This window comes from Pestalotiopsis fici, assembly GCF_000516985.1.
Source record: "Pestalotiopsis fici W106-1 unplaced genomic scaffold PFICI_Scf_7, whole genome shotgun sequence".
Classification (NCBI taxonomy): domain Eukaryota; kingdom Fungi; phylum Ascomycota; class Sordariomycetes; order Amphisphaeriales; family Sporocadaceae; genus Pestalotiopsis; species Pestalotiopsis fici.
This window is the reverse complement of record NW_006917097.1, coordinates 3,264,243-3,288,461: the sequence shown is the minus strand read 5'-3', so window position 1 is coordinate 3,288,461 and position 24,219 is coordinate 3,264,243. Positions and strand designations below refer to the sequence as shown.

General features: G+C 49.1%; 8 protein-coding genes across 8 annotated transcripts; 4 read left to right on the top strand and 4 right to left on the bottom strand.

Annotated features, from left to right (window-relative positions):
• Nucleotides 1-1,879: 1,879 nt before the first annotated feature.
• Nucleotides 1,880-2,680, top strand: PFICI_10619 (uncharacterized protein; the record flags this gene model as incomplete). Its single annotated transcript, XM_007839200.1, has 2 exons — nt 1,880-2,303; nt 2,472-2,680. 2 exons carry the CDS (start codon nt 1,880-1,882, stop codon nt 2,678-2,680), a joined length of 633 nt encoding a protein of 210 aa, XP_007837391.1.
• A 499-nt stretch (nt 2,681-3,179) lies between these two features.
• Nucleotides 3,180-5,558, bottom strand: PFICI_10618 (uncharacterized protein; the record flags this gene model as incomplete). Its single annotated transcript, XM_007839199.1, has 6 exons — nt 3,180-3,215; nt 3,344-4,154; nt 4,210-4,589; nt 4,739-5,010; nt 5,067-5,097; nt 5,151-5,558. The coding sequence occupies 6 exons, from the start codon at nt 5,556-5,558 to the stop codon at nt 3,180-3,182; spliced, it is 1,938 nt and encodes a 645-aa protein (XP_007837390.1).
• An 802-nt stretch (nt 5,559-6,360) lies between these two features.
• On the top strand, nt 6,361-8,111 carry PFICI_10617 (uncharacterized protein; the record flags this gene model as incomplete). The annotated part of the gene is made up of 3 exons (XM_007839198.1): nt 6,361-6,570; nt 6,627-6,789; nt 6,844-8,111. 3 exons carry the CDS (start codon nt 6,361-6,363, stop codon nt 8,109-8,111), a joined length of 1,641 nt encoding a protein of 546 aa, XP_007837389.1.
• A 684-nt stretch (nt 8,112-8,795) lies between these two features.
• On the top strand, nt 8,796-9,823 carry PFICI_10616 (uncharacterized protein; the record flags this gene model as incomplete). The annotated part of the gene is made up of 2 exons (XM_007839197.1): nt 8,796-9,199; nt 9,274-9,823. 2 exons carry the CDS (start codon nt 8,796-8,798, stop codon nt 9,821-9,823), a joined length of 954 nt encoding a protein of 317 aa, XP_007837388.1.
• A 450-nt stretch (nt 9,824-10,273) lies between these two features.
• PFICI_10615 (uncharacterized protein) lies at nt 10,274-11,821 on the bottom strand (the record flags this gene model as incomplete). Its single annotated transcript, XM_007839196.1, has 1 exon — nt 10,274-11,821. The coding sequence occupies one exon, from the start codon at nt 11,819-11,821 to the stop codon at nt 10,274-10,276; it is 1,548 nt and encodes a 515-aa protein (XP_007837387.1).
• A 3,817-nt stretch (nt 11,822-15,638) lies between these two features.
• Nucleotides 15,639-17,446, bottom strand: PFICI_10614 (uncharacterized protein; the record flags this gene model as incomplete). Its single annotated transcript, XM_007839195.1, has 4 exons — nt 15,639-15,957; nt 16,017-16,981; nt 17,034-17,082; nt 17,142-17,446. 4 exons carry the CDS (start codon nt 17,444-17,446, stop codon nt 15,639-15,641), a joined length of 1,638 nt encoding a protein of 545 aa, XP_007837386.1.
• A 2,455-nt stretch (nt 17,447-19,901) lies between these two features.
• PFICI_10613 (uncharacterized protein) lies at nt 19,902-21,535 on the top strand (the record flags this gene model as incomplete). Its single annotated transcript, XM_007839194.1, has 2 exons — nt 19,902-20,385; nt 20,454-21,535. 2 exons carry the CDS (start codon nt 19,902-19,904, stop codon nt 21,533-21,535), a joined length of 1,566 nt encoding a protein of 521 aa, XP_007837385.1.
• Nucleotides 21,536-21,916: 381 nt separating this feature from the next.
• On the bottom strand, nt 21,917-23,691 carry PFICI_10612 (uncharacterized protein; the record flags this gene model as incomplete). The annotated part of the gene is made up of 3 exons (XM_007839193.1): nt 21,917-23,322; nt 23,375-23,469; nt 23,528-23,691. 3 exons carry the CDS (start codon nt 23,689-23,691, stop codon nt 21,917-21,919), a joined length of 1,665 nt encoding a protein of 554 aa, XP_007837384.1.
• Between the last annotated feature and the right edge of the window lie 528 nt (nt 23,692-24,219).

The following is a 24,219-nucleotide window of genomic DNA, read 5'->3' as shown; positions in this document are numbered from 1 at the left end:
TAGCGGAAAGACTTGGCGTTGTCAGTGACGGATAGGAAATACGCACTCTCAGACGGTCCCTTGAATCGCACATAGAACTCTTGCCTACATCATTATAAGCGCTTGTTTATCGGAGGTAGAAAAGAGTGGTCGCGTGTTACACTGTAACAAAGGTTAGTCTGCCTGCGGTCTGGCGTCGCATAAACAGGGAGGATCCAAGTTACTATTATCATTGACCAGAGTGACCTCGTAGTCGCTCATGAGCCTATTTTCGACATAGCATTAGCATCCAGAGGGTCCGGGGCAATAATCGTCGTTGTCGAGGGGGTTTGCGCCGTACATCCTGTAGATCGGGTCAGCGAATGTACACCAAGCCATTGGCAGAGGGTCATGGTTACTTCATGACCTGGAGGCAAAACTCATGGTTAGTATGGCGTTTGCAACATGCATGTTGACCCGACTATCTCTTGCGAAGGGACTTACATCAGTCTCAATACGTCTGCGAGGGCTACTCATCTTGACGGCCTGTGTCGGAGAGTCGGCTTATCGGGGGGCTCGGTTGGTGATAAGGATCGAGGTCACCGCTGGGGGGAGCGGGTACAGGAACAAGGGTACTTTTTTTTTCGGCGGTCTTCGCAGTAGGTTGCGCAGGACGAGAGCAGCGTTGTGATGTTTAGTGATTTGTGGTTGTAGCTGAGTTGAGAAGAAGAACAAAAGACAAGAAGGGTGAGTCAAGGGCGAGTCAAAGAAGGGCGAAGGAGGAGATGCAAGAGAGGTCGTCAATGGCGGCCCGATGTCAAGTGACGATTGTAGTTTGGTGTCAGTTAATGCGCAGCGCATCGGCGCTTTCTCCGTGTTGTCCCATTATTAGGCTACCTACGTAGCTGCTGAGCAGTCACAAGCAAAGGGGTGTGACGAACAAACAGCCAGCGCCTCTGGGGCAAGTGAGGGGCGGCATTTCCCGAATTGAGGGGCACTTTTAGCACCACTTTGTTCATCACTGGTCCCCAGATCGGCCTGAATCCTGACAACCTGAGGGCCCTGACGCACTAGGTCGCTCGACTAACAGCAGATAATGGACCGCTTCGAGTAAGGAAACTCATGCTAAGGCAAATATGTTTTCCATTGTCCCCTTACCTAAGAGCTAACTTGAGCAAACACGAAGAAATACTTGTGACTTGGAACTATTTATACATGTGTTTGTGTAGGTTCTAGAATGCCATCAGGTTGATCAAACACTACAAGGTAGAGGATGAATGCAGCCAAACGCGACCGGCAGTAATATCGGCACTGAGGATTTGGAGCTCATGGCTTGGCTCTTACCGCATGACGCCATAGGCTCTTCTGTCCTTCTCCCAGATTCAACTGGCTTATTACTGATACAATATTGTACCTGTCCCCAGACCTAATGTAAACCCGCCAGTGAACCAATGACAGATTACTCGACTTTTATTTGACTGCCCATTCAATCCCCCAATCACAACATGTGGAAGTCAGCACCGCTTGACATGGCGCGCACGGTTGGCTCGTGGGCAAGTCGCGACAGAATAGCTGAAAGTTGGCAAGTTGGAGGTGAATAACTACTGATACAACAAGTCTTCCATGGCCGAACAAGACACAATAAGATTATTGAAGAAGTGGTAGGACGCATCGATATGAACTTTTTATTTCATTCGCTGGCTGCAACTCTAAAAACTTCACACAATCCATCGCTCCTTGCGTAGAGCTCAGATGCTCAGGGTTGTTCGGTATGAAACGCCAAGCATGCGGAGTCGCCATCTTGGCGTATCATGAGACGGCATATAAAAATCCAACAACCCCAGATTTCAAAAAGACAAAGCAGAGCATGATTGATTCCCCAGAATACTCTGCCTAGGATAATTCCACCAAAGCAGACGCGATGCGTTTTCCGTCGCCCATCGTAGCATTGCTCATCGCCGCATGTGCCCTCCCCGGCGAGGCACAGCGGCGTCGACTCAGCGACCAGCAAGCGGCCCTCATGGTCGATGGCGCCGTAGCACAGGAAGATGTTTCCAAGATTGGCGAGGAAGCAATGGTCGAAACCATCGTCCCCGTCATCAACGCGACTCTGCCCTCGTCGCGGCCGGCGATCCAGCCCACGCCGCAGGCCATGCCAGCCAAACCGATACTACCGATTACCGCTCTGCTCTACAGCTCCTCGCCAGGACCAAAGGAATGTCGCGGTACACCGGTCTTTCAATTGAATGTTCCCAAGGGTGCAGGTATTGCAACGCCGACGGGGCCGACGTGTTATAATGTCACGAGAGCCGCGCAGGCCGAGTGTGGGACCTTTATGGCAAACAGTAAGTGACAGTCCTTGAGACTTTTGCGGACATTACTAGATTCCCTCACAACAAGAAAGAATATCTACTCGTGCTTAGTTAAGGGGTTTTACGGAGCAAAGGCTTAGAAAAAGTGGCGCATAAACTTGTATATAGTCTACGTGAAAATGGCTAACAGTGTCTTTGTAGTGGAAGATGGATGTCAGGCTAGAGTATTTGCCGAGCCTGGATGCAAGAGCTTTACGAATCTTGCAGTCTTCATGGAGGAACTCCGCCCGGTAGGGGGCGTCATTCGAAGCATCGAAGTCCAGTGCGGCATCAAGAGTACGCAGCCGGCACCACTGAACCTGAATCTGCCCGTCAAACAAAAGCCGGAGAAGGCTTCGGCATCGGGTTGAAGAGCGATACGGCAGGACCATACATCAAAAGAAACACCATTCAACATGCCAAACATCCTGTGTTGAAGCGAAATGATAGGAGCGCGAAGGACTACACAACCTTGTGACGCTGGAACTACACCTTTGATAATAACCGAGATCGACCTTCACCAATCAGGTCTTCACTGTCAAGGCTACTTCGTCATATCATTGAGCTGACCTGATGCCCAATTTTCACTACCCACGCTAGGATGACTTCGCAAGGAACTCAAAGAGGACAAACAGGGCTACCATACTTGTTCAAAAGCTGTGGAAGAGGGCCAGCGAACGCCTCTGACGGAAGCATGTAGGAATAACATGGACTTTTGGAGTTTCATTACTTCGAAATTGGGTTCAAATCTTTCCACATGTAGGTAAGATGAATCCGGGCTACACGATCTAACTTCCATACTGAAGTTTGAGCGCGTTTGACGGAGTCGAATCTCGCGAAAGGGCACAACCATGTATTGGGGACTGTTGACTAGGACTTGGCCTTCTGGGGGAACCTGAGCGACACCTATTCTAATACTTGGAATCTCAGAGACTATCATGTCAGCTGAACGATATTATCTCATGTCGAATACATAAATATAATGCATTCATTGAAAACAATTAATGTATATGGCTTGGACATCTACAACATACTCTTATTGCCTGCGAGGTAGACTCAAGTTTGTCAACATCTGCCGCTTCCGTAGTCAACACTGGGTTCATCAAAGCCTCACCACCACCCACCACGAGACCAAGCTCTGTCAAGCCCAAGTCGGGTACTGCGACCAAGCCCACAAAGCTGGCAATCAGGAACGGATTCTGCTCCATCGTGCAGCCCAGCTCCGTCCTGACGATCATGTCCAGCGCCAGACTCTTGTCTCTGACTTCTTCCCACGGTGCAGAGGACATGCATCCTGCAACATCCAACTTGACAGATCCCAACACTTCTTCACCCTTGCCGCTTACTGCTAGCATGCCGCCGCCCAGTTCCTTGATTGCTTGCACAGCCGCTGCAATGGACTCGTCATCCACGCCAATGACCACGAGGTTCTGGTTCTCGCAGTTGGTAGTGGTTGCGATGGCCCCTCGTTTCAAGCCAAAGCCGCGCACGAAAGCAATGCCCCGGTTGACAGTTGCGTGATGGCGATCGACAATGACCACTTTTAGTATATCGTTCTCTGTATCACAGAGGATATTGTGAGGAGGGGTTGGATCAATGGGAAGTTGAGCGTGGAAAGCTCGCTTGAAATAGCCGTCGTACATTTCCACGCACTGCACCCATGCTTCCTCAGATGGCTCTCCAGATGATGATGGCGGCGCAAAAAGATGATACGATGAGGGTTTGAGATGGTGGTCGTTGATATGAATTGTGTTGAGGGTAAACTCGGGGATTGTGTCAGTGTTGGTAAACAGAGCCTTGTTGTCAGAGGCAACAATCGAGCCATTGCCAATGACAATGGCAGGGCTATTGTGTAGTATCAGTATACGAGATGCGCAGTTTGAACCACGTAACAACTTACAGCGCACTCTCCAGATTATCCAAGATGAGCAGGTCAGCCAGTTTTCCAGGTGTAATACTGCCAATTAAATGATCAAGTCGATAATACGAAGCTGCATTAATGGTGGCCATTTTGTAAGCTTCCATCATGGGCACGCCCAATTCGATAGCTCTACGGACGTGAAGATCAATGTGGCCCGTCTTATCAAAGTCTTCACAGTACTTGTCGTCGGCGCAGAAGCTGATGTACCTGAGGCCGTCTTTGTACAGCTCAAAGTTACTGAAAACAGGCTCAATGTTGGAGTTCATGCTCCCAGACATGACCGTGAGCATCATTCCCAGACGTAGGCGCTCTATTACGTCTTCAGGCCTGTGAGCATTATGATCATCACCAATTCCGCCCTAGTAATAGGTGTAGTATATTAGCAGAAGTCTCCGTATTTAGTTTACATAGTCACTTTGTGAGATTGCTAATACTTGTTGCAACCGCTGTTCGGAGAAGTAAAACAAAAAGGAGGCCTTCGGAACATATCACAACACCAGAAACTTACAGCACAATACGCCCAAAGTGGTTCATTCACCAAAAGAGCCGAATGACCAGTAATTCTCTTACCGGCACGCAGCGCGGCAGCCTGCTTTTCGGCCGACGCCATGTCAAGCGAGAACGGGTTCGACTCGCCGAGCGTTGCGGCTTGGCACCGCGATACCCGGTCGCATATCTCTTCCGTGGCGAGCGAGGTACCGCCGAGTTCAATCTCGGGACCGCTCATGGGGACCTTGTGGGATACCTGGCGGAATATCCGCAGTGGCGTGGTGGTTGTTCCTAAAAAGCAGAGCATGAGATGATTGGCTAGAACAATAACGAGTTGGTCCTCTTACCCATAAAATCCATGCCTTTACCGCCAAGAACCTGATCATTTTTAGAAAGCTGTTGCACAAATATGCAGTAATTTTGGAACATACGTTTGCAATGCAATTGGCGTCAGCCAGGACAGTCGTCGTGCCCCGTGCAACACTCAATCTTGCCAATTCGCCAGGAATCAGCTTTGTGTACTCGATATGAATGTGCGTGTCGATGAAGCCCGGGCTGACAAACTTGCCCTTGGCGTTGATGATTTCAATGCTGGCGTCATCAGGATATCGGGATCGTTGAAAGTAATCCCATGGTGTGACAGCAGCAATGTGGCGCCCCTTGATGATCACGTCTCTTTCGAGAAGTTCGCCTGTGTGAACTGACAGGATAATGCCATGTTGAATGATCAAGTCTGGCGGCGCAGTACCTCTAGCAACATGCCGGAGCTGGAACAGTTCTTCAGCAGTAATTGCCAAATGCGATCCAGTGGCATTGGACTCTGTCGAAAATGTTGACATCTTTTTTGGACTCGAGATGCACTACATGCACATGATATTCTGCAGTGAATGCAGACAATTCGGTATATTGACTTTTGACTGACAGGTCGTGGTTCCATATCCCTACAAACATGGGTGGAATGGCGCTATCCGCGCTATGCAATGCCGGCGGCAGAGAGGCAGCATAGGTCCCGTGGTATCGGAAGCACTTACCGGCCATGCGACCTAGTAGCGAGCGCCACATTGTGTTGCCCAACATACGGACGAGACGACGCCTATCAATAATCACTTGGCGAATGATAAGTGCATCGGTCAGCTCCGCTAAAGCATTCACTGCTACTCAACACCCTCAGGAATAGCAAATACTCTTTTGGGTTATCCGGTTACCTCCGGCAAGGGTATCGCACAATGGCATGATACCAACAAGCCTTTGTCCTTATCAGGCGACTATTGCTATTTAATTTAGTCTTTAGCTGGAATGATATTCAGGCACTGAAGTCTCTTGGGACGCTTCGAAGTAAGTACGTAGAACAATTACCAGACTCATCATTGGATACCGATTGCGAGGATTGAGGGTATCATTCCCATTCAAGATCAAGTGGGGAGCCTCTTATCAATACTACCCTTGCCACCCTCGCATATGTCAGCGCGGTCCAAGCAAAGAAAAGAAAAGCAATTTCGCAGGGATGCAGTTCGATGCCTGCAGGTCGAAATAACTATTAAATAGCCATGGATCCATTCTTTTGTGTTTCCTTTACGTACTTGACGGCTTTGTTTCTACCCCATACTGCATAACAAAAAGCGTGTAGGTCGAGTTTCGAAAATGGAGAAGGACTCCGGTTATCCTACTAGCGACGCTCACCCCGTCGCCGTCGCGGGATCGGTGGAGAAGCCGCACCAGGGCGGATTATGGTCCAGAATCAAGAGCCATGCGACCCTCGAGGTGGAAGAGAGCAGCTATGCTCCGCCGGGGACATCATGGAGCAACAAGGACCTCGACCCAGTCCCGCCAGAGATGCAGACCTGGCATACGGTAATTGCACCCTCGACATTTCATCAGTCAGAGGCCGGGACTAATCCGAGCATCAGTATAACTTTGTCACGTATTGGATTTCCGATGCCTTTGCCATTTCAAACTGGAGAATTGGTGCGTCGCTTGTCGCGATTGGCCTCTCCTGGAAACTGGCACTCGTGGCCGTTGTGATTGGTAATTTTGTCACTGCATTGGTGGTTACTTACAATGGCGTTATTGGTGAGTGCAATCGATAAGATGAGGCGCCTCTCCAGTCTGACTGTAGAAAAACAGGCGCTCGATTACACATTCCCTTCACCGTCCAGGCGCGATCGGCTTTCGGCTTCTACTTCTCATATGTGATGATCGTCTTTCGAGTCATTGTGAGCATCTTTTGGTACGGCATTGGAACATATACTGGCGCAGAGTGTATTCGCAGCATTATATACGCCTGGGCACCAAATTTCAGAAATGTGCCAAATCACCTGCCCGAGTCAGCCAACATTGATACCGGCTTCATGATTTGCTACTTCATTTACTTCATCCTGGTTCTTCCGTTCCACTGGATTCCAGCGCACCAACTGCATTGGTTCTTTACCTTTAAAGCCATCGTCACACCGATTGCCGGTTTTGCCATTCTCGGATGGGTGATTCACAGCACAGGCGGCGGCGACCAAGTCTTCACCTACGGCAACTCATACTCGGGATCATCGCTGGGCTGGGCATTCATGTCTGGCGTCAACGCCATGATTGGCAACTTTGCCACCCTCGGTGTCAACATGAATGACTTTGCCAGGTATTCCAAGAAGCCAAACAGCCCGTACATTCAACTATTCATCATACCAGTGGCCTTTATCGTCATGATGCTATTTGGCATCATTGGTGCGAATGGCTCGAGGATTATCTACGACGAGGTGCTTTGGGATCCCATGCTGATTATTGACAACTGGACGTCGCCCGGAGGACGCGCTGCGGCCTTCTTTATCGCCCTGGGCTTCTTGATTGCCAGTATTGGAATTAACATTAGTGCCAACTCCATCTCTGTCGCTGTCGATCTCTCGACTCTTTTCCCGAGATACCTCAACATCCGCAGGGCACAATATGTCTGCGCGGTTCTCGGAGCCTGGGCAATGTGCCCGTGGGAGATTCTCGCATCCGCCGAGTCCCTGCTGACATTCATGGACGGCTACTCAATCTGGCTGGCGCCCATGGCTGGCATCCTAATCTCCGACTACTGGATTGTCAACAAGCAGCGCGCAAATGTCGTCGAAATGTACCAGCCACACGGCATGTATTCGTATGAGAAGTGGGGAACCAACTGGCGATCTGTTGTGGCCTTTGTCGTGGGCTTTGCACCATTGCTGCCGGGTTTCGCCAAAGCCGTGACATCGGGCTTGAACGTCTCGGCGGGTGCGTCCAATCTGTATGCTCTTGGGTACTTTTATGCATTCCTGAGCAGTTCGGCTTTGTATATTGCATTGAGCAAGATATGGCCGCCCAGGAGCGAGTATACAGGCAGGACGATTGCAGATCATTTGGCAGAAGAACCATCGCAGATCTAACCGTGGCACCAGCATATATATGCTATTGCCGTAACCCCCTCATATGTTAGAGACTATGACATGTCAACAAGTCTGGAGACGAGACTGCCTAAATAATCGACCCATATAATCAAGACACTCAATCTTCATCGTTGGAATGATTGGTTAGACACGTTTGACTTCCTGAGATTGATTACGAACTGACGAGCTAGCGGATCAACCCGCTATTGACTCACCCCACCTGCACTGAACACTTCCATAGGCTCTGATCAGTATTGTAGGCCTACATTAGCGCATCCGTAATCACCTGTTTGATGTCACTTTACGCCCTTGACATCAACTTGGAAACTTTGCATGATGGCCAACGTAGACCTTTTATCGCAAATGCAATTGGTCAAGATTTCTGCTCATACTTTTGATCTAGCGATGGTTCCTCAATCCGTTTTCCAGCACCTACATGGCGGACCAGGAGTTCTGACGACTTCTGATTAATAACCAGCGCCTGGTGGAATATGTCCTCAAAATGGATATTATAAGGGAGCTTCATGATAATATATACCTGATCACCGCGTATCGTCCAAAGCGACCTGCTTACCTCGAGAAATCACAACCGCCTGATTAAGCACATCATCTACGTATTGCTTTTCTGTATACCCCAACGGAAGCTTCTACATTACTCCGTTTTTTGGTCAGCATACATCACAAATGGCTGGTCCTTCTGCTCAGCTAAGACCCTACGACTCGGTCCTCCCGTACAAGCGTGTCGAGTTCAGCACGTACGACTCAACAACTTTGAGAGGAAACTTGTACCATGGCACAAACGCGCCAAAGCAAGCACCCATTGTCATCTTCACCCACGGGATCGGGCTGGTAAAGGAACAGTATCTCGAAAACTGGTTCCGCCATTTTCTACAGGCGGGCTATCACGTCCTCACCTACGACAACCGATGCTTCGGAGACTCGGATGGTCTACCGCGGAATCACTTCAACTGGGTGCTCCAGGCCGAGGACTTTATCGATGCTGTGACATATGTGTGCAGTCTTCCCGAGGTCAACTCGGACAGAGTCTTTGGATGGGGGGTGGCCCATTCGGGAGGGCTGATTGCCATGTGAGTTGTTTCCCTTCACTCCTCCCTTTCTCTTCTTCCGCATCTGTATGGGCTAACTTGTTTCTCCTTCTTAGTGCAGCTGCCCTAGATAAGCGCATTGCCGGCATCATAATGTTCCTGCCCTGTATTGACGGCGCCTGGGACAAGAGCCGCTGGGGCGAAGAAACCTGGAAAGCCGCACAACGCCATCGCTATCAAGGGAAGCTCAGCGACGCAGAGTCCATACCATTTTGGCCGCTGACTGATGATCAAGCTGCCGGCGTTGGGGGCTCGGTGCTTTCAGGCGACTATGTGCGTGACTGGTCCGTCGTTGCGCAAACATTGGCGAAGCAGGGCGGAAACACGTCCTTTACCGGTCGGCTGACCTTGGCCAGTTTCTGGGAGGATTTCAATACTCGACCGACAGACTGGTTTGCTGCCATTCAGGCGCCGGTGTTGTGGGTCATGGCGACGAATGATGTAGTCTGCGGACCGCTAGAATTTACTCGAGGGTGGTATGACAAGCTGCAGTGTCCCAAGGAGATTTGTGTTCTGGATGGGGAGCACCTGGCGCAGTATTTCAACCCTGGTTTCCCCAAGAGCGTCGAGGCCATGTTATCGTTTCTTGGAAAACACGCTGCATAAAATCATTGGCGTCAACATCATGTTTGTTTGCCACATTCAAGAGAAAGGCATCAGCTGTGTCGTTATCGACAGATAGAAATGAGGACTAATTCATGAAAATCAACTTGTATCATTGCAACGTACTGTAATATCATACCCCGGGTGCTTGCCTCAGTTGCTGATTTCATCTGTGAAACTTCGCCTTTCACTTAATGTTTAAGCAAATTCTTTGAGAATTAATTGATTGCTGTCGTGAAGTGTCCGGAAACTTTTCTGCGTGTCAAGTTCCATGCAGTCGGAATTCACCGTGCCCAGCATCAAAATACTTTATGAATGCCTCACCATCGGTCTGCTCTTCATAATTACTACGAATTGGATAGTTTCAAAGATGCTACAATACGATTTCGTTCCAGCGGTCATATAAAAATGAAAGAGCATCTCGTCAATACTACAAGACTAGCTTCCAGACTCCTACATTCCTGCCGCATCCAGCAAATTCAAATAGACTTCACTCATGGTAGGAAATGACGGGATCGCATGAACGATCTGATCGATCCGCATCCCACCGACAATTGCCACTGTCGAGGCATGCAATAAGTCTCCGACCTCGAAACCAACAAACGTCGCCCCAAGCAGGACCCCAGTATTCTCTTCCAACACCCACTGTGCCCAACCAGCTTCGTATCCCTCTGCATGTAGACTCGCTCCCAAGCTTTGGACCGGCGCCGTGACGACGCGAATGGACTTTCCAGCCTTTTTGGCCGCGGTACGTGTCAAGCCAACCGAAGCCACCTGCGGGTCCGTAAAAATGACTTGCGGAATAGCCAAGTTATCAGCTGAGGCACTGTACTTGTCGAGATGGGATGCGGTGGCGGGGAATTTGCCCTGGGCGCGGGCGACTATGGCATTGGCGACGACACGCCCGTGGTACTTTGAAGTGTGCGTGAGCATGGCGCGACCATTGACATCTCCCGCGGCGTACAGCCATGGGCTGTCACTATTAGATGGGACATTACGGATCAGGAGCGATTCATCTACGGCAATGGGAGCACCTGCTTGAAGCGCCTTCGCATCGAGGCCCAAGAGGTCCAGACCGAGTCCCTGAGTGATGGCACGGCGGCCGGTAGCAGCCAAAACTTCAGCAACAGACACTTGCTGTTCGCCATCGCTCGAGGAAAATGTGACGATGACTGGGCCGCCTGGTGTTTTCCGCTCTGCCTTTGTGGTTGTTGTTGATGTCATGATTTGAGCACCGCGGGATGCAAGCTTTTCCCTCACAATCTTGCCAGCCTCAGGGTCCATGTTTGGAAGCAACTCCGGACTTCTACTGGCTAGGATCACATGCGATCCCAGATTCGTATAGGCAGTCGCCATTTCAGCGCCTACAACACCACCGCCGATAATGAACAGTGTCTCGGGGGCAATGCCTGAACAAGCTGCTTCTCTCGGTGTCCATGGCTTGGCTTCTGAGAGGCCTGGGATGTTGGGGATGGTGGGCTCAGATCCGGTGCAGATTGCCACGGCCTGTCGCGCCTCTAGGTCGAGCTCCTCCTTTTCCTGGGGCCCTGTACCCAGCGTTACGCTGACCTTTTTCACTCCGGTGACTCGGCCAACGCCACGGACCAAATGCACGCCGGCCTTCTCGACCATGGGGATAAGCACCTTGGTATCATCCCACCCGGCGGTGAATGTGTCTCTGCGCCGAAACACTGCTTCCGCATCAACGCCGAGTTCCGGGTTCGTGAGACGCTCGCGAGCACCCGTCACATGCCGGCTATCGTCTAGGGCTTCAGCAGGACGCAGAAGAGCCTTTGAAGGAACGCAAGCCCAATAAGGGCAGTCTCCACCGACGAGCTCCTTTTCAATGATGAGCGCGGATAATCCTGCAGCGACGCAGCGAGAAGCAATTATGCGTCCTGCCCATCCGGAACCGAGACAGATGACATCGTACGTCGTGGATTTTAGAGAAGATGGGGGATGAGTGTCGGGATGAAGATTGATAGAATCGATTGAAGGCATTTTGATATACAAATTGGTGGTGACAAATGATGCGAGAATTTCTGAAATATGATACTACTTGATTTCGACAAGAGTTTCGACCTCTGGACTAGCACGGAGTATAGTTTGTGGGTTTCAGCTCCATATCTATATCCTTCACATGTTCACTTCTTTGGCAATCAATTTAGTTGTACCTGAACTTTTGTAACGTCTATTGAACGAATACCCTGGTAATGCCATCTGTTCGTAATCAGCACAACTTCAATATAGCATGCGGGGTCTTGAACTCTGTGGCACGTACTGTAAGGCTAGAGCCTTGCTGATTAGTACCGGTACTTCACGGAAAACGACGGAAAAGAAGGTTTATGATGGACAATGAAAATGTAACTAGCTACGGGCCACGGGATTGATGATTGTCAGGCTTGATGATCTCTCAGTCTTATTGTGGCAATGTGTAGCAAAAGGTTGATGAACCAAAGAGGGCGGAAAGCTGTAGCAGCTGCGGGGGAAATTAGGTACTAGTACCTACCTACCGCTGCGGGGGTCTGTGGTGGCTCACAAGTCTTCTGTAGTATATTATTACTTGCTAAGAGTTTAAGCCTTATGCCCACCGTAAGCCTTCTGTAGCATAGATATCTTGTGAAATAGAGATTTCTTGTGAGCCACACAATTCTTGTGGATTCCCCACTATAACACCCACTATAAGTCCACTATAACGTCCGCTAGAACCATCCACTAAGTTAGGCTGGCAAAAAGTCAAAAATATGGTTTTTTTTCTTTTATTTCTTGACAACAACTTGAATTGAACGTACGACTTAAAGAATTATCACGGGAGTTACGTATTTACAGTTATACTACGGCGGATTTACGGATTTACGAGGAACGAGAATAAGGCGGCTTGAACTGCTATATATCTCGTAGTGTTGGCTTCCAGTGGGCTTTCAGGGGGGTCACAAGAATTGTCAGATTCACAAGAAATCTCTATTTCACAAGATATCTGTACTACAGAAGGCTTGTAGCGCTTGGATAAGGATTACAAGTCTTGTCAAGCCCCATATTTTCCCACTATGGTAGTAATGTAGGGTGGTGCCTAGCACCTAACACGTACTACATCAACTGGCACATGATCATCCAGGAATGGAACGCTGACAACCCAGAATAGCAGAGAATTCTGCACGATTAGTAAGAGCCCTTAGGACGCGGAACGGATGGTTGGTGCACTTGAGGGGCCCTTGTCTCATTGTACATTTTCAAACCTGCAGAATGTGCTGCCACTGGTCCTGAACCGTTGCACCAAAGGTTCCAACCTTGAAGGCACCCGGCAAAATACGGTAATACCACGATTACGAATGCGCTAAAGATGGGCGGGCAGACGTCAGACAAAGTGATTACGGATGCGCTAATGCAGCCCTGTGCATATTTGTAGGGGTTGATCGGCACCCGGCCAGCTGTAGCCTAGGTAGGTGATGTTGGCTTGGAACCGCCTAGGGTCGCATTCATTGTTCGTAATCATAATTTCAACATCAAGTATCTACTTCATTGTACTCTGTCTGCGTACTGTTCGTAACCCAACGTCAACAGGAAACCACTTGTGGAATGTAAATGTATATCAAACATGTTGTCTAGGTCATATAGGCCAGTTGATTGTTTCATCATAAGAGTATTGGACAAGAAATCAACTATCAAGTCGCAACGCCATTACCACCATGAACAGCCCATCCTCTCAATTCTATGTCACAACGGGGCAAGCTTTTGCGATATATTTGGCTTACATATTGCAGCAATTGTAAATGCTAAAATCAGATCATGGCAGCTAAACGAGTCGAATAAAAAACCGTGGAAGGCATCACGCTCCGAGGCGTCTATATTACAAGTCGTCATTGTTTGATGTAAACTTATCAGCAAGGATGGACTTTTTGAGGACGCATCTTCAAATATATGCACAATACATAAAGTCTTTGTTGTAATATTTACCGATAGAGTTCTTTCCTCGTTTTAATGATATGAGGATTTCCACTTACAATATCAATCGCCCGAATCCACTTCTTTTGTGCGCCAATAGATATTTCCCACTTGATTGTTGCACATGTAGGCTGCAGTCTCGGCCTGAGCTCGCATCCTTTCGACTGGCATTTCTTTTTCGGCCCGTTCTTCATTTTTGGCCCTTCCTTCACTTTCTGTACCTTCTTTGTTTCTACTGCTTCCTTTATTTCGAGTCCCTTATTCGGTTCCGGTGCCTTCTTCGGTTGTGGTGTTCTCTTCGAATTCGGTGCCTGCTTCGATCTGGACGTTTTTTTCGATCCTGTTTAATTCTTGTTTGGCTGACTTCTAGCATTCTCAATGCTTGTTCCTGCCGAAACTGCCTTCGATTTACCAGACTGTTGAGGTGAATTATTTTCCTTGTTCCCGCTTTCTGGGGCGTTTTCTGGTATCCTTGCGGAGAGTTGAATTTTGGCTCTTGTGGGATGGGTATTCATCTCTTCAGCAGTTGACACTGACGACTGCATGACTTGTTTGCATTCTGAATCTGAGCATAGTTCAGACATGGAATGCTCAAGACGATGTTGCATTATGTGAGTCATCTTTATCCGTCAGTATCGTCTAGAGTACTCCTTGCCCCAGATGGAAAAGTAATGTGACAATCTTTGGAGCCACGAGAACTCACCTGTCGCATGCTTATCCGCATGAGAATGTTGTTCACCTTCATAATGGCAGATGGCTCTAGTGGTTCAATGTGAATGGACTTTTCCGAGACAGTTCTCCACGGCCCCGGTGTATATGGGTGCTTGCCATATTTGTCGCTCCACTTCTGAACATTATTATGAGGCCAAACCTGATAGCGAAATCCTTTTGACTTTTTGATCTCCGGATGGGCCATGTACACGGTCATTAAAAGATTTTCTATCGCAGTCCGCAGTATTGGAAGTTCATTCTGTTGAAAATTGGTGTGATGGCCTGGATGGAATCTCCCGGGTGGCGGTCGGTAGATGATGGTCAACTCGTCTCCCAACGACATATACCAGGTGAAAAAGCGCACCAGCGCCTCTCATGAACTTTTGAGTACGGGAAGGGCTCATTCCAGCCCTTAGATTCCGTGATTCCCTTCTTCTACTAATGGGCCGAGTGCGATTGAGAGGGTTTGCATGGTATGACGCTCTGCCCAGGCCTCGACTTCATCATGGTCGACGCTCTCCCACAGCACTTGGCGGTTGGGAAGCCATGACTTTGAACTGAATTGGTCAATAATACACTGGGCCTCATGAACAGTCAAATACTTTTGGACCGCTGCAAACATGAGCGCAAAGCTTTGATCAAGCGGTCGGTCCACTACGACGTCTCGACCGAGTCTCTTGCCTCTTTGTCAAACTGCGAGCACGCAATGTAAAGATGCATTTTTTATTACAGTTGAAAAGGTGACAGAGTTGTACCTGTCACCCTCAAACAAATGCGGGGGTATGAATGGATTGCGACACATGTTAATCACTGTTGAAGGTTCGACTAGTCCACTGGCATTAAAGATACCTACGTAGGTCCAAGAATTAACCACGAGGTCGCTTCTGCTCAAAACTTAAGAAACCTCGCTCACATGCACATGAAGAAAAGACTTGAGGAACTGAATATTTTACTCGTCATTGCAACATTCGATCGGGGCGACACCAACTTCAAGGTGGTGCTTTGCTCACCCCATTCTAAACTTACAGCAAGCCTATCGATCTTGTCGATCTGTATCAAAGCTCTATCTCCGAGCATCCAACTTTCAGCCGACGTCCTTTTTCATGGAACTGTTTCCGTTAAAATCGTATTCCGAGTAGTGCCTATCTAAATACAACTCAAGGCTCTAATACAAGCGTGCGCACTGCCAGCTTTCGGCCAGGTTAGGGTCTCCCGAACCGTTAAACTTGGCTTGCTGTGGATATGGGCAGATTGGACGTTGACGCGAAACCTCCTTGGTTACATCGTCATTGTCCCATTTCGTAGCCACAATGGCGTCTGGGGCCGTGCCGTTCTCGACCCAGTTCATCAGTGCGAGGATGACGTCGTGCTGGGCGTCACGGAAGCCGGGAACACCAGAAGCAGACGTGCCCAACTGGGCGGCCTGATTCGCGCCTGCGATGTACCATGGTGCATTCACATTACTCGGGGATGCCATACAATGCCTAGATTATCATGTAAGCCAAAGAAAACGCATGGAACATAAAAGGAGGGGCTGGCTAACTCGAGACCAGGGACCAAGAACATGCGGTAAAAGTCATCGAGCTGGATAGACTGGCTCAGAATAGCAGCCTTGACTTGTTGATAAAAGTAGATACTACTGCCAGTGGCAAGTGTAGCATCGGCGAGGCCGTGGTGGTGGATAAGCTTTCCACCACGTGCGTAAAATGGCGAAATGTCAAAGTCGTCGGCGGTAGCATTGCCCGGGTTGATCTGCTCGGCGAGAAGTACCGTCTCATAGTCAAGATCGTGCCAAGTCCAGTTGGCACCGAGCTGAAGTAGGTTCTGGGCAAAACCAGACTGGTTTTCCAACGAGCTCTCACTGCCCTCACCGATATTCATACTCCATTGACTTTCAGTGCCAAGCAGGTAGTGAGGAAAGACGAAAGTCTGATTCGTTTCCACCCAGTCGTTGTAGATCTTGTACATGGTCTTGACCTGTTCGCCATTGAGACATCCAGTTGTGGCCGTGCTGTTGCACAACAATGGGGTGGGATCAAAGTTGCACCCAATCGGATCGGAGATGATGGTATCAGTCAAGCCATCCTGGGGATCGCATTGCTTGAGCACCTCAGCAGCAATGACAGTGAACATACTCGAAGGAATCGTGTGTTCGGCGCCAACGGGCTGGTTGTATGTCAATGTCTTGACAGCGTCCAATTGCAAGTGCGTCGTCCACCATGCCGGTGCACCAGCTGAAACACCGTCATAGTCACCTGGGAATAGCTGCAAAGCTCTCAGGCCTTGTCTACCTCCCACGGAGCACCCGCTATAATAATTGTATTTCGACGATAGTCCGTACCAGGATTCGATCAGCATCTTGGAGATCACAGTGGAACCATGCATTGCGCGCCATCCCCAATCAGTGATGGACTCTGGGTTGCCGTAAGCCCAAGCTGTATCCGAGTAGCTGCCACTGTGCCCGGTATCTGTGGACATGACGGCAAAGCCGTAACCAACTCCGGCACCCTAGACATGATTAGTGTGAACTCGTGAGCAAAGTTGATAAAGATGCTCATACCATATCTATCCAGTTAATGCCGCCAGCATAACCTCCATTGCCCACGGATCTGTATTGTAGTTTAGTTGACAGCCCGTGTCTCGGATCGCATAGTGTCAAGATGCTCACAAGAAACGCCCATTCCAATCGACCGGGAGAAACAAGCCAAAGCTGTAGTGGGTATTGGCTTCCGAGGTGACATTCACCTGGATTGCACACAGAGCGCGCAGACCGGTGGGCGAAGTAGGATACGGGGTGTCACCGGTTACTTTGAAGGTACCGTTGTCTGCGACAAGCTCTGCCCGCTGTACTACGGCTGTGGTCTGATTGGTATCGAGAAACGACTGGAAGGTAGCAAGTGAGCAGGTGCTTTGAGAGGCAACACCAGCCGCAAGGCCGAGGCTGATGCTCAGAAACCAGTTTGAGTACTTCATTGCGCCAGGATATGAACATATGCTGTCGAGGTTCTAATTGAATGCAAAGAATACGTGGTTCCTGTATGTTATTATATAATCCCTTTAGTGGCATCCACGTACGTCTACATGTCGAAATACTACATGCCAGATTCGGCCCACAGACTTACATAATGCACTTAACGGTGGGGATACATACTAGGTATAAATCGTGGGTACCAAGGTTTGCTGCCGCGTTACCCATGAGTTGCAGGCATCTTCCTTGTGCACAAAGTGGGTTATTTGATGCAGCCTCTCCTTACTAATCATCTTGCCTATTAGTGATCAGGACGGGCCGTGTCGAGGCCGTCATTGTTTGATCTAACCTATGCGATTACCGCTGAGCACCACCGTTCTTGTCCCCCTGTAGGCGGACGGAAGCTACCAAAGCGGCCAATCGGTTCGCAGTAGGCATTTGAGCTCGATGCAACCCAAAGACAGTGAGTTTGGCAAGATACCAACTCGCAGTCTTCCAGATCGGACTTGGTATATCGTCTCCATTTGCACAGAAAGATCTTTGAAATTCTCTTACTGACTGAAGGAGGGCATGATAGAAATGACTTCATGTGTCAACCAGGCGGATGAACGGCATGGAATCTCACTCAACTCGGAAAATCCGGTGCTCAGTATAATTCGCCGTTAAGCTTAAAACGACTCAGACCGCCATACAGCCGAAAACACTCATTTGAGCAGCTAGTCAAGGCCCTTTAAATCAAGCCTTTTTCCCTTGCAGATACTGAGAGCCGCAATCTACCCCGCAATAATTAATATCGGCATGTGTGTTTGCCACCAAAAACGTTTTTAATAGCATCAGACGTTGTGGTAACTTTTTTGTGGCTACTCGGTGATAAGCTCGGCATTAGACCATTCCCAATAAAACCGAGTATAAACAGTATCCGTTTTCGATAAGAGCCCAGGGCGCCAATTGCCTAACTGACTCGGGGCTGGGTCAACGTCGGTTTCCGGAAACGAACACGAAGGCTGATTTTCTAAGTTGGCAAGGCTCCGGGCCGGCTCATGTATGACACTTGAGATCGACAGGAGCTAGTGCCGAAACATGCCTATATTGCCAAATCAAGTAGTTCGGCACGATGGCACCCGTTTTCTTCATTGGTTTTCGAGATATTATCAGCCTCATGATCCATGATTAGGCTTCAACGGAAAGACATATTTGGAGAGAAGTCAAATTCAGATATCTGAGGGCATCGATGAATTTATAATCTTTTCTTGTATGAGCATCTTGACATCTTAGTAGGCAAATCCAGGCAATTGGTTCATATCCCTTCGAGCTGTTCTCGCCTCCTGCCATTACTACACTGGCTTTCCCAGGTGTCACCTGGAACCAATCGATCCATGATTCTAGTCCAAACTTTTTTGGTGCTCCGTTCTCGTCAGTGGCAAGAATTCTGGTTTGTGATGGCGTTATTGTCTGATGTTTCCTTTGGTCATGATGGCGTGACTTCAGCGAGACAGCTCGGTGATGAGCTTCCCAGAGTGACGAAAAATTCCAACGGAAATACATTGAATTCTTGCTGGGAATTATTATCTAATCATGACCACTGAATGGCTTGGGAAATAGTCCAGAAAGCGAAAACAGGGGTTGCACATTTAACTGCGCATGCGAGCTCAGTGTCAGGTCCACGAGCAAAAATGACACCGTCTTGAATTGTATAGACGGAGCAGCGTACATCTCATATGACTTGGGATTTGTATTTAATCGCGTGATTTATAGTGCAGAGATCAGACATGCCAAAGATGACATACTTGGGTATTTCTCAGAAGAACAGTTGCAGGAGAGCAAGGGCAAATCGTATGTGTAGACCTATCTACCTTGGTATTAGTTCATCAGGAGCCTGCACTAATGAAGCCTAGTACACACAGAAAAGGGGGCTTCGGGGTGCATAGGATGAAGATAGCTAACAAAAGGTATCTTCTATCATGCTAGTATGTTTTTAATCTACTGAAGCTAGATGACTAACGAATTTTGCGTGCTTTTCACGTGGTGCTGGGCTTTTGTTTTTCTTTCCCATTTTTACAAGCATCACACCCTTTCCAAGGATTATATGACCAATGTAGGTTTCCCGGTCCACCGCAATCGGGCCTTTTCTTTTGCACTCCGCAACGGCCTATACACCATACACTACTGACCAAGCTGCTGGCTGCTTGTTGTCGCTTGTGGTGAATCCGGGGTTCCGCAGAGATATCTCCGCATTCGTACCAGTAGTGGCTACCATCACTTTCTACTACGAAGGCTTGCTTTTTAGTTAATGAGATAGAAGAAAGGGATTGCATAGGTTCATTGAATGATGTTGCAGAATATCCGCCCATGTACCTGTATAAATAGATTGCATCATTCCTTGCTTTTAATGCAGAGCCGCTCGGGTGGACATGTGTAGCCCCTTCAATCAAAGTAGACCCTTGGGTCCGGTTCAAGATAATGCGTGGCTTGCTTATTTCTCTCTCGGGAGCCACTGCCCTGTATGGCATGGTTTGCTCAGCTTCCAGTAACATTTACGGTGTTGATATCGACCCTCAGACAACAACCGCTGCCTGGCCAGCTCCATCCTCATCAGATCCTGTGTCTCCGACTGCTACCAACACGACGGTCGCAAAGGCTCTAGTGGCCGGTGCAGGTCGCGTTGATATCACACCTGCTGTCAACAGAACCTGGCTACCGCTAAATGAGTACGAACATGAAAAGTTGTGGGTTCGTGCGATAGTGTTCCAGAGCCAGGGCGTTACATCCGCCATCATTGGGTCGGATCTGAGCAATATCGAGGAAGTCATCTACCAAGATACAGTTGCACGTGTGTCAACTCTGCTCAATACGTCTGTTGAGAACATCATTCTATCAAGCACACATACTCATGGAGCAACACCGTGTGGTAGTGCTCTGTTTTCAACTGCAGAGAACTATGGATGTAAGCAGGCTGCTAACAACTCTTCTGACTTTTACTTGCCAATAGGCATATTCCAATGATATCTATAGATTATCAAGTTTCCGACGCCGCTGTCAAAGCTGTTGAACTTGCCCTTGCCAGCTTAGAGCCGGCTTGGGTAGGATACAATACTGGTAGCTCGAATGCAAACGCCAACCGCGACGCCATCTCCCCGATCACGGGACTGTGGACCGAAGCCCTGAACCTGACTGCACCCGCCGATCGCGAAGTCGAGGTCCTAACGTTTATTCGACCCTCCGACAAGTCTCCCATTGCCTCCTACACGTCGTACGCGATGCACCCCGTAATGTCCTATCTGACGGGATATACTTCTGCTGATTGGCCTGGTGCCATGTCGCGCTGGATCGAAAATAGCTTCGACGACGATATGGTGGCTATCTATAGTCAACAGGCCTCGGGCGACGTGAACCCACGCTGGATGCGCACTACGACCAACAATTTGCTATCGCAGCGCCACGCTGCCATCTCCGGGTACGAGACGGACCACGAAACGGTCGAGGTGGCCACCCGCAACAACTCGATCCCGTTGGGACGGGCAGATCCAAAGTACATCAAGCAGGCTTTTGACAATATCGAGGCGCTGGGTATCATTGTCGGCGAAGTAGTGATTCGTGTCATGTCGGAAACAGATCAGTGGCAAGACGCGCCGACGATATGGGCCAAGCAGCAAAACGTGACCTGTCCGGGGCGCAAGCGCTTGGACAACTCGATTGTCAATCGTGCGGGCAGGCCTGGCAACTACACAACCCAAGGTGTGGCGCCGATTGAGATACGTACCGGTGCCCTGGGCATTGGCGATATTGTCCTGGTCACCGTGGGCGCTGAGATTTACACCAAGATTGGATGGAAGATCAAGGAGATGACGCCCATGAACAAGACGATGCTGGTCACAATGAGTAATGGAAAAGCACCCTCCGGGTACATTCCAGACACGGAGAGCTTTCTCACTCATTTGACCTTTGAAGTGCTTGGATCAAACCTGGTGCCAGGCAGCTGTGCAGAAGACGGCATATCGGGAAATATTACGGCTCTTGTTAATGAGTACCTAGAGTACAACCAAACAACTAGTAACCACCAGTTTGTTGATCGTATCGGCAACATTGGAAAATAAGAGCTACCTGGGTTGTCCACTATAACAATAACATAATACATCATACTCATTTAAAACATGATTTCTCAAGACATATGTATCTATGAATTTGTTTTAACAAAAGACCCAGCTCTTGCTGTTCTGCATCAAAAAATCAGCCGAGAAGGAAGAAGGACCATTTGGTCTTGTTGCTGAGGGGGTTTATTACTTCTGTGCAAAATGTTGGAAGTGACCAGAATCGATGGTCCGCTGTTTTGGCTAATTTGGAAAAGAAGTCTGGGATGTAGCACCAGACTTGAATCAGCTGCACAGACATCGAAAGGCGAAGACAACTATATATCACATACTGAGGAGTAAATTGGAATTCAATGGTACAGCAAAAATTCTGCTCGCCCTTATTTTCTACCCTGACCGAATGCTGCGACTCTTCACAATCTCTAGTATCGACATGAACGTTGGGCCCCTCCATCTCATGAGCCCAACAACAGAACCAAGCAGAATCAGCACCTTGAGCGAGGTAGAGGTGGTAGACATCAAACGCTGTGTCTTGAATACTGGCCAGAATGAACTTCCACCGTCCATGTTGAAAGCGCTCCAGTCAGGGAAATACGTTGCGGCCCAGTAGGAGCGGGCTAGGCCCGGCCATGACGCGGCGTTGCGTCCATAGTCGCCAATATACCAGTTGGAGCAGTCGCCGGCAAAGACGGTGTTGGCCAACTCCTTGTGGATCGCATTAGTTGTTGTGTCTTCTACAGTCTGCTTGACCTCGATTCTGTTGGCTCTCTTGTCCAAAAGTGGCTTGAAGAGCGAGGCCACGGCATAGTCTGCTTGCGTTTCGCAGGCAAATAGCGCAGAGTTGTTTGCGGGAAACGTGTTGGGTCCAAAGAGAATGGCCATGTTGGGAAAATTGTGGACATGAGTTCCGAGGTAGGCTTGCGCACCACGACACTGTGCCCATTGATCGTGGAGGGAGACCCCAGTGGAACCAACAATGTGCATGGGAGTCAAGAATTGAGAAACTTGGAAGCCGGTAGCTAGGACAATGATGTCAAAGTCATCACGAATACCGGAAGCGCTGATGATGCCCGTCTCGGTGATTTCTTGGATTCCTTCGGCGAGAAGCTCGACGTTGGACTTGTTCAAGCTGTCCAGGTAGCCGGGGTCGAAGATGCGGCGCTTACATCCTAGTGGGAAATTGGGAATAATGAACTTGCTGTACTTCTCGGGCACTTTGGACTTGATGTAGGTCCGCGACTCGTCCTCCTTCTCGGCACGAGCCTTGACACCCTTGGGGGTGGGGAAGTAGGTCGTGGTCTCCTCGTCCGCGTCGAGGAAGATGCTTAGACGGAGAAGTCGCTGGTACAGAGGGACCCAGCGAAACATGAACTTCTCTGCGGCAGTATAGTTGCGATTTGGACGGGCGTGGAACCATTGCCCGCTGCGTGCGTATTGCTTGACGAAAGCCGCTTTCTTAGCCATTGCTGGTACAACCTGAGCAGCACTACAGCCATTACCAATGACGGCTACCCGCTTGCCTGTGTAGTCTACGCTGTGGTCCCATCTCGCAGTGTGGAACATGGGGCCTTTGAAGGTTTCCATTCCCGGGAACTTGACGTCGCGGGGGAAAGAAATGGCTCCTACAGCGGATACGAGGACGTTGGCCATTCGGCTGTACTCCAGCCCGGTCCGGAGATCCTTGAGCCGAACCTCCCATTTTGACTCGTCATTTCTCCAGAATGCACCAGTGCATTCAACAGACTCGTGAACATGCTTTCTGATGTCAAATTTGTCGACTGTGTCTTCCATGTCTGTAACATCATATGAGCTCAGGCCTCCGCTGTGATGTAGGAGAGGACTCACATTGTAGAATTTCTGGTTGTTCACATAATTCTTTTGACCAGTTGGGGTTTGGATTGAAGCTGAAAGAGTAAAGATGCGACTTCAAATCACATCCACTGTAACATGTTAGTTCGGTGAGGAAAACGAGTCGCTCAACAAGGAATAAAGACTCACCATCCCGGGTATGTGTTGGTCCTCCATGTTCCACCCACTCCATCTAATTTCTCGTAAATTGTAAAGTCATGAAACCCAAGTTGATGCTTGAGACGATATGCAATTGAAATGCCCGCTGGTCCAGCACCAATAATGATGGCGTTCAAATCGCTTGATTGGCCCATCCTGTAAAGTTTGAAAGTGAAGGTCTTGGTTTTTGGAGGTAACTGTTGAGACAGGAAGGCAGAGACAAATTTGCATTCTCTCTCTGGACCCTATTATGTCGGCATGAATCTTGCAACAACAGGCAATCTCGGGATCACAAGGTCGACTATACTTCCTGCATACACCAGGTTAACCAATGAATCGCCACAACCGGAAATCAAGCAGTTCCGGGGAAGTCAGTGGGGCCATGGGGTAAGTTTGTGGGGAGATGGCGGCGGCATGCGTTCGGTTATGGTCGGACATGAGTTCCGGATGCTACACTGGAAGTGTCATGCAGAAGAGTCAGGGGTTCCACGGTCGCTAATTCCATTTTCCCGACGCCGAGTCATAGTCGCACCCACCGAGCTGGAATTGCTTCAAAGTACCTGCCCAGGAATTGTGGTTGATGAGATCGACGAAAATATACTACTACCCGCCTATAACCATGGCGGCGGCTACAGTGCTTGTGCCATACGATAAGCCCCACATATTCCCTTAGCCAGACCGAA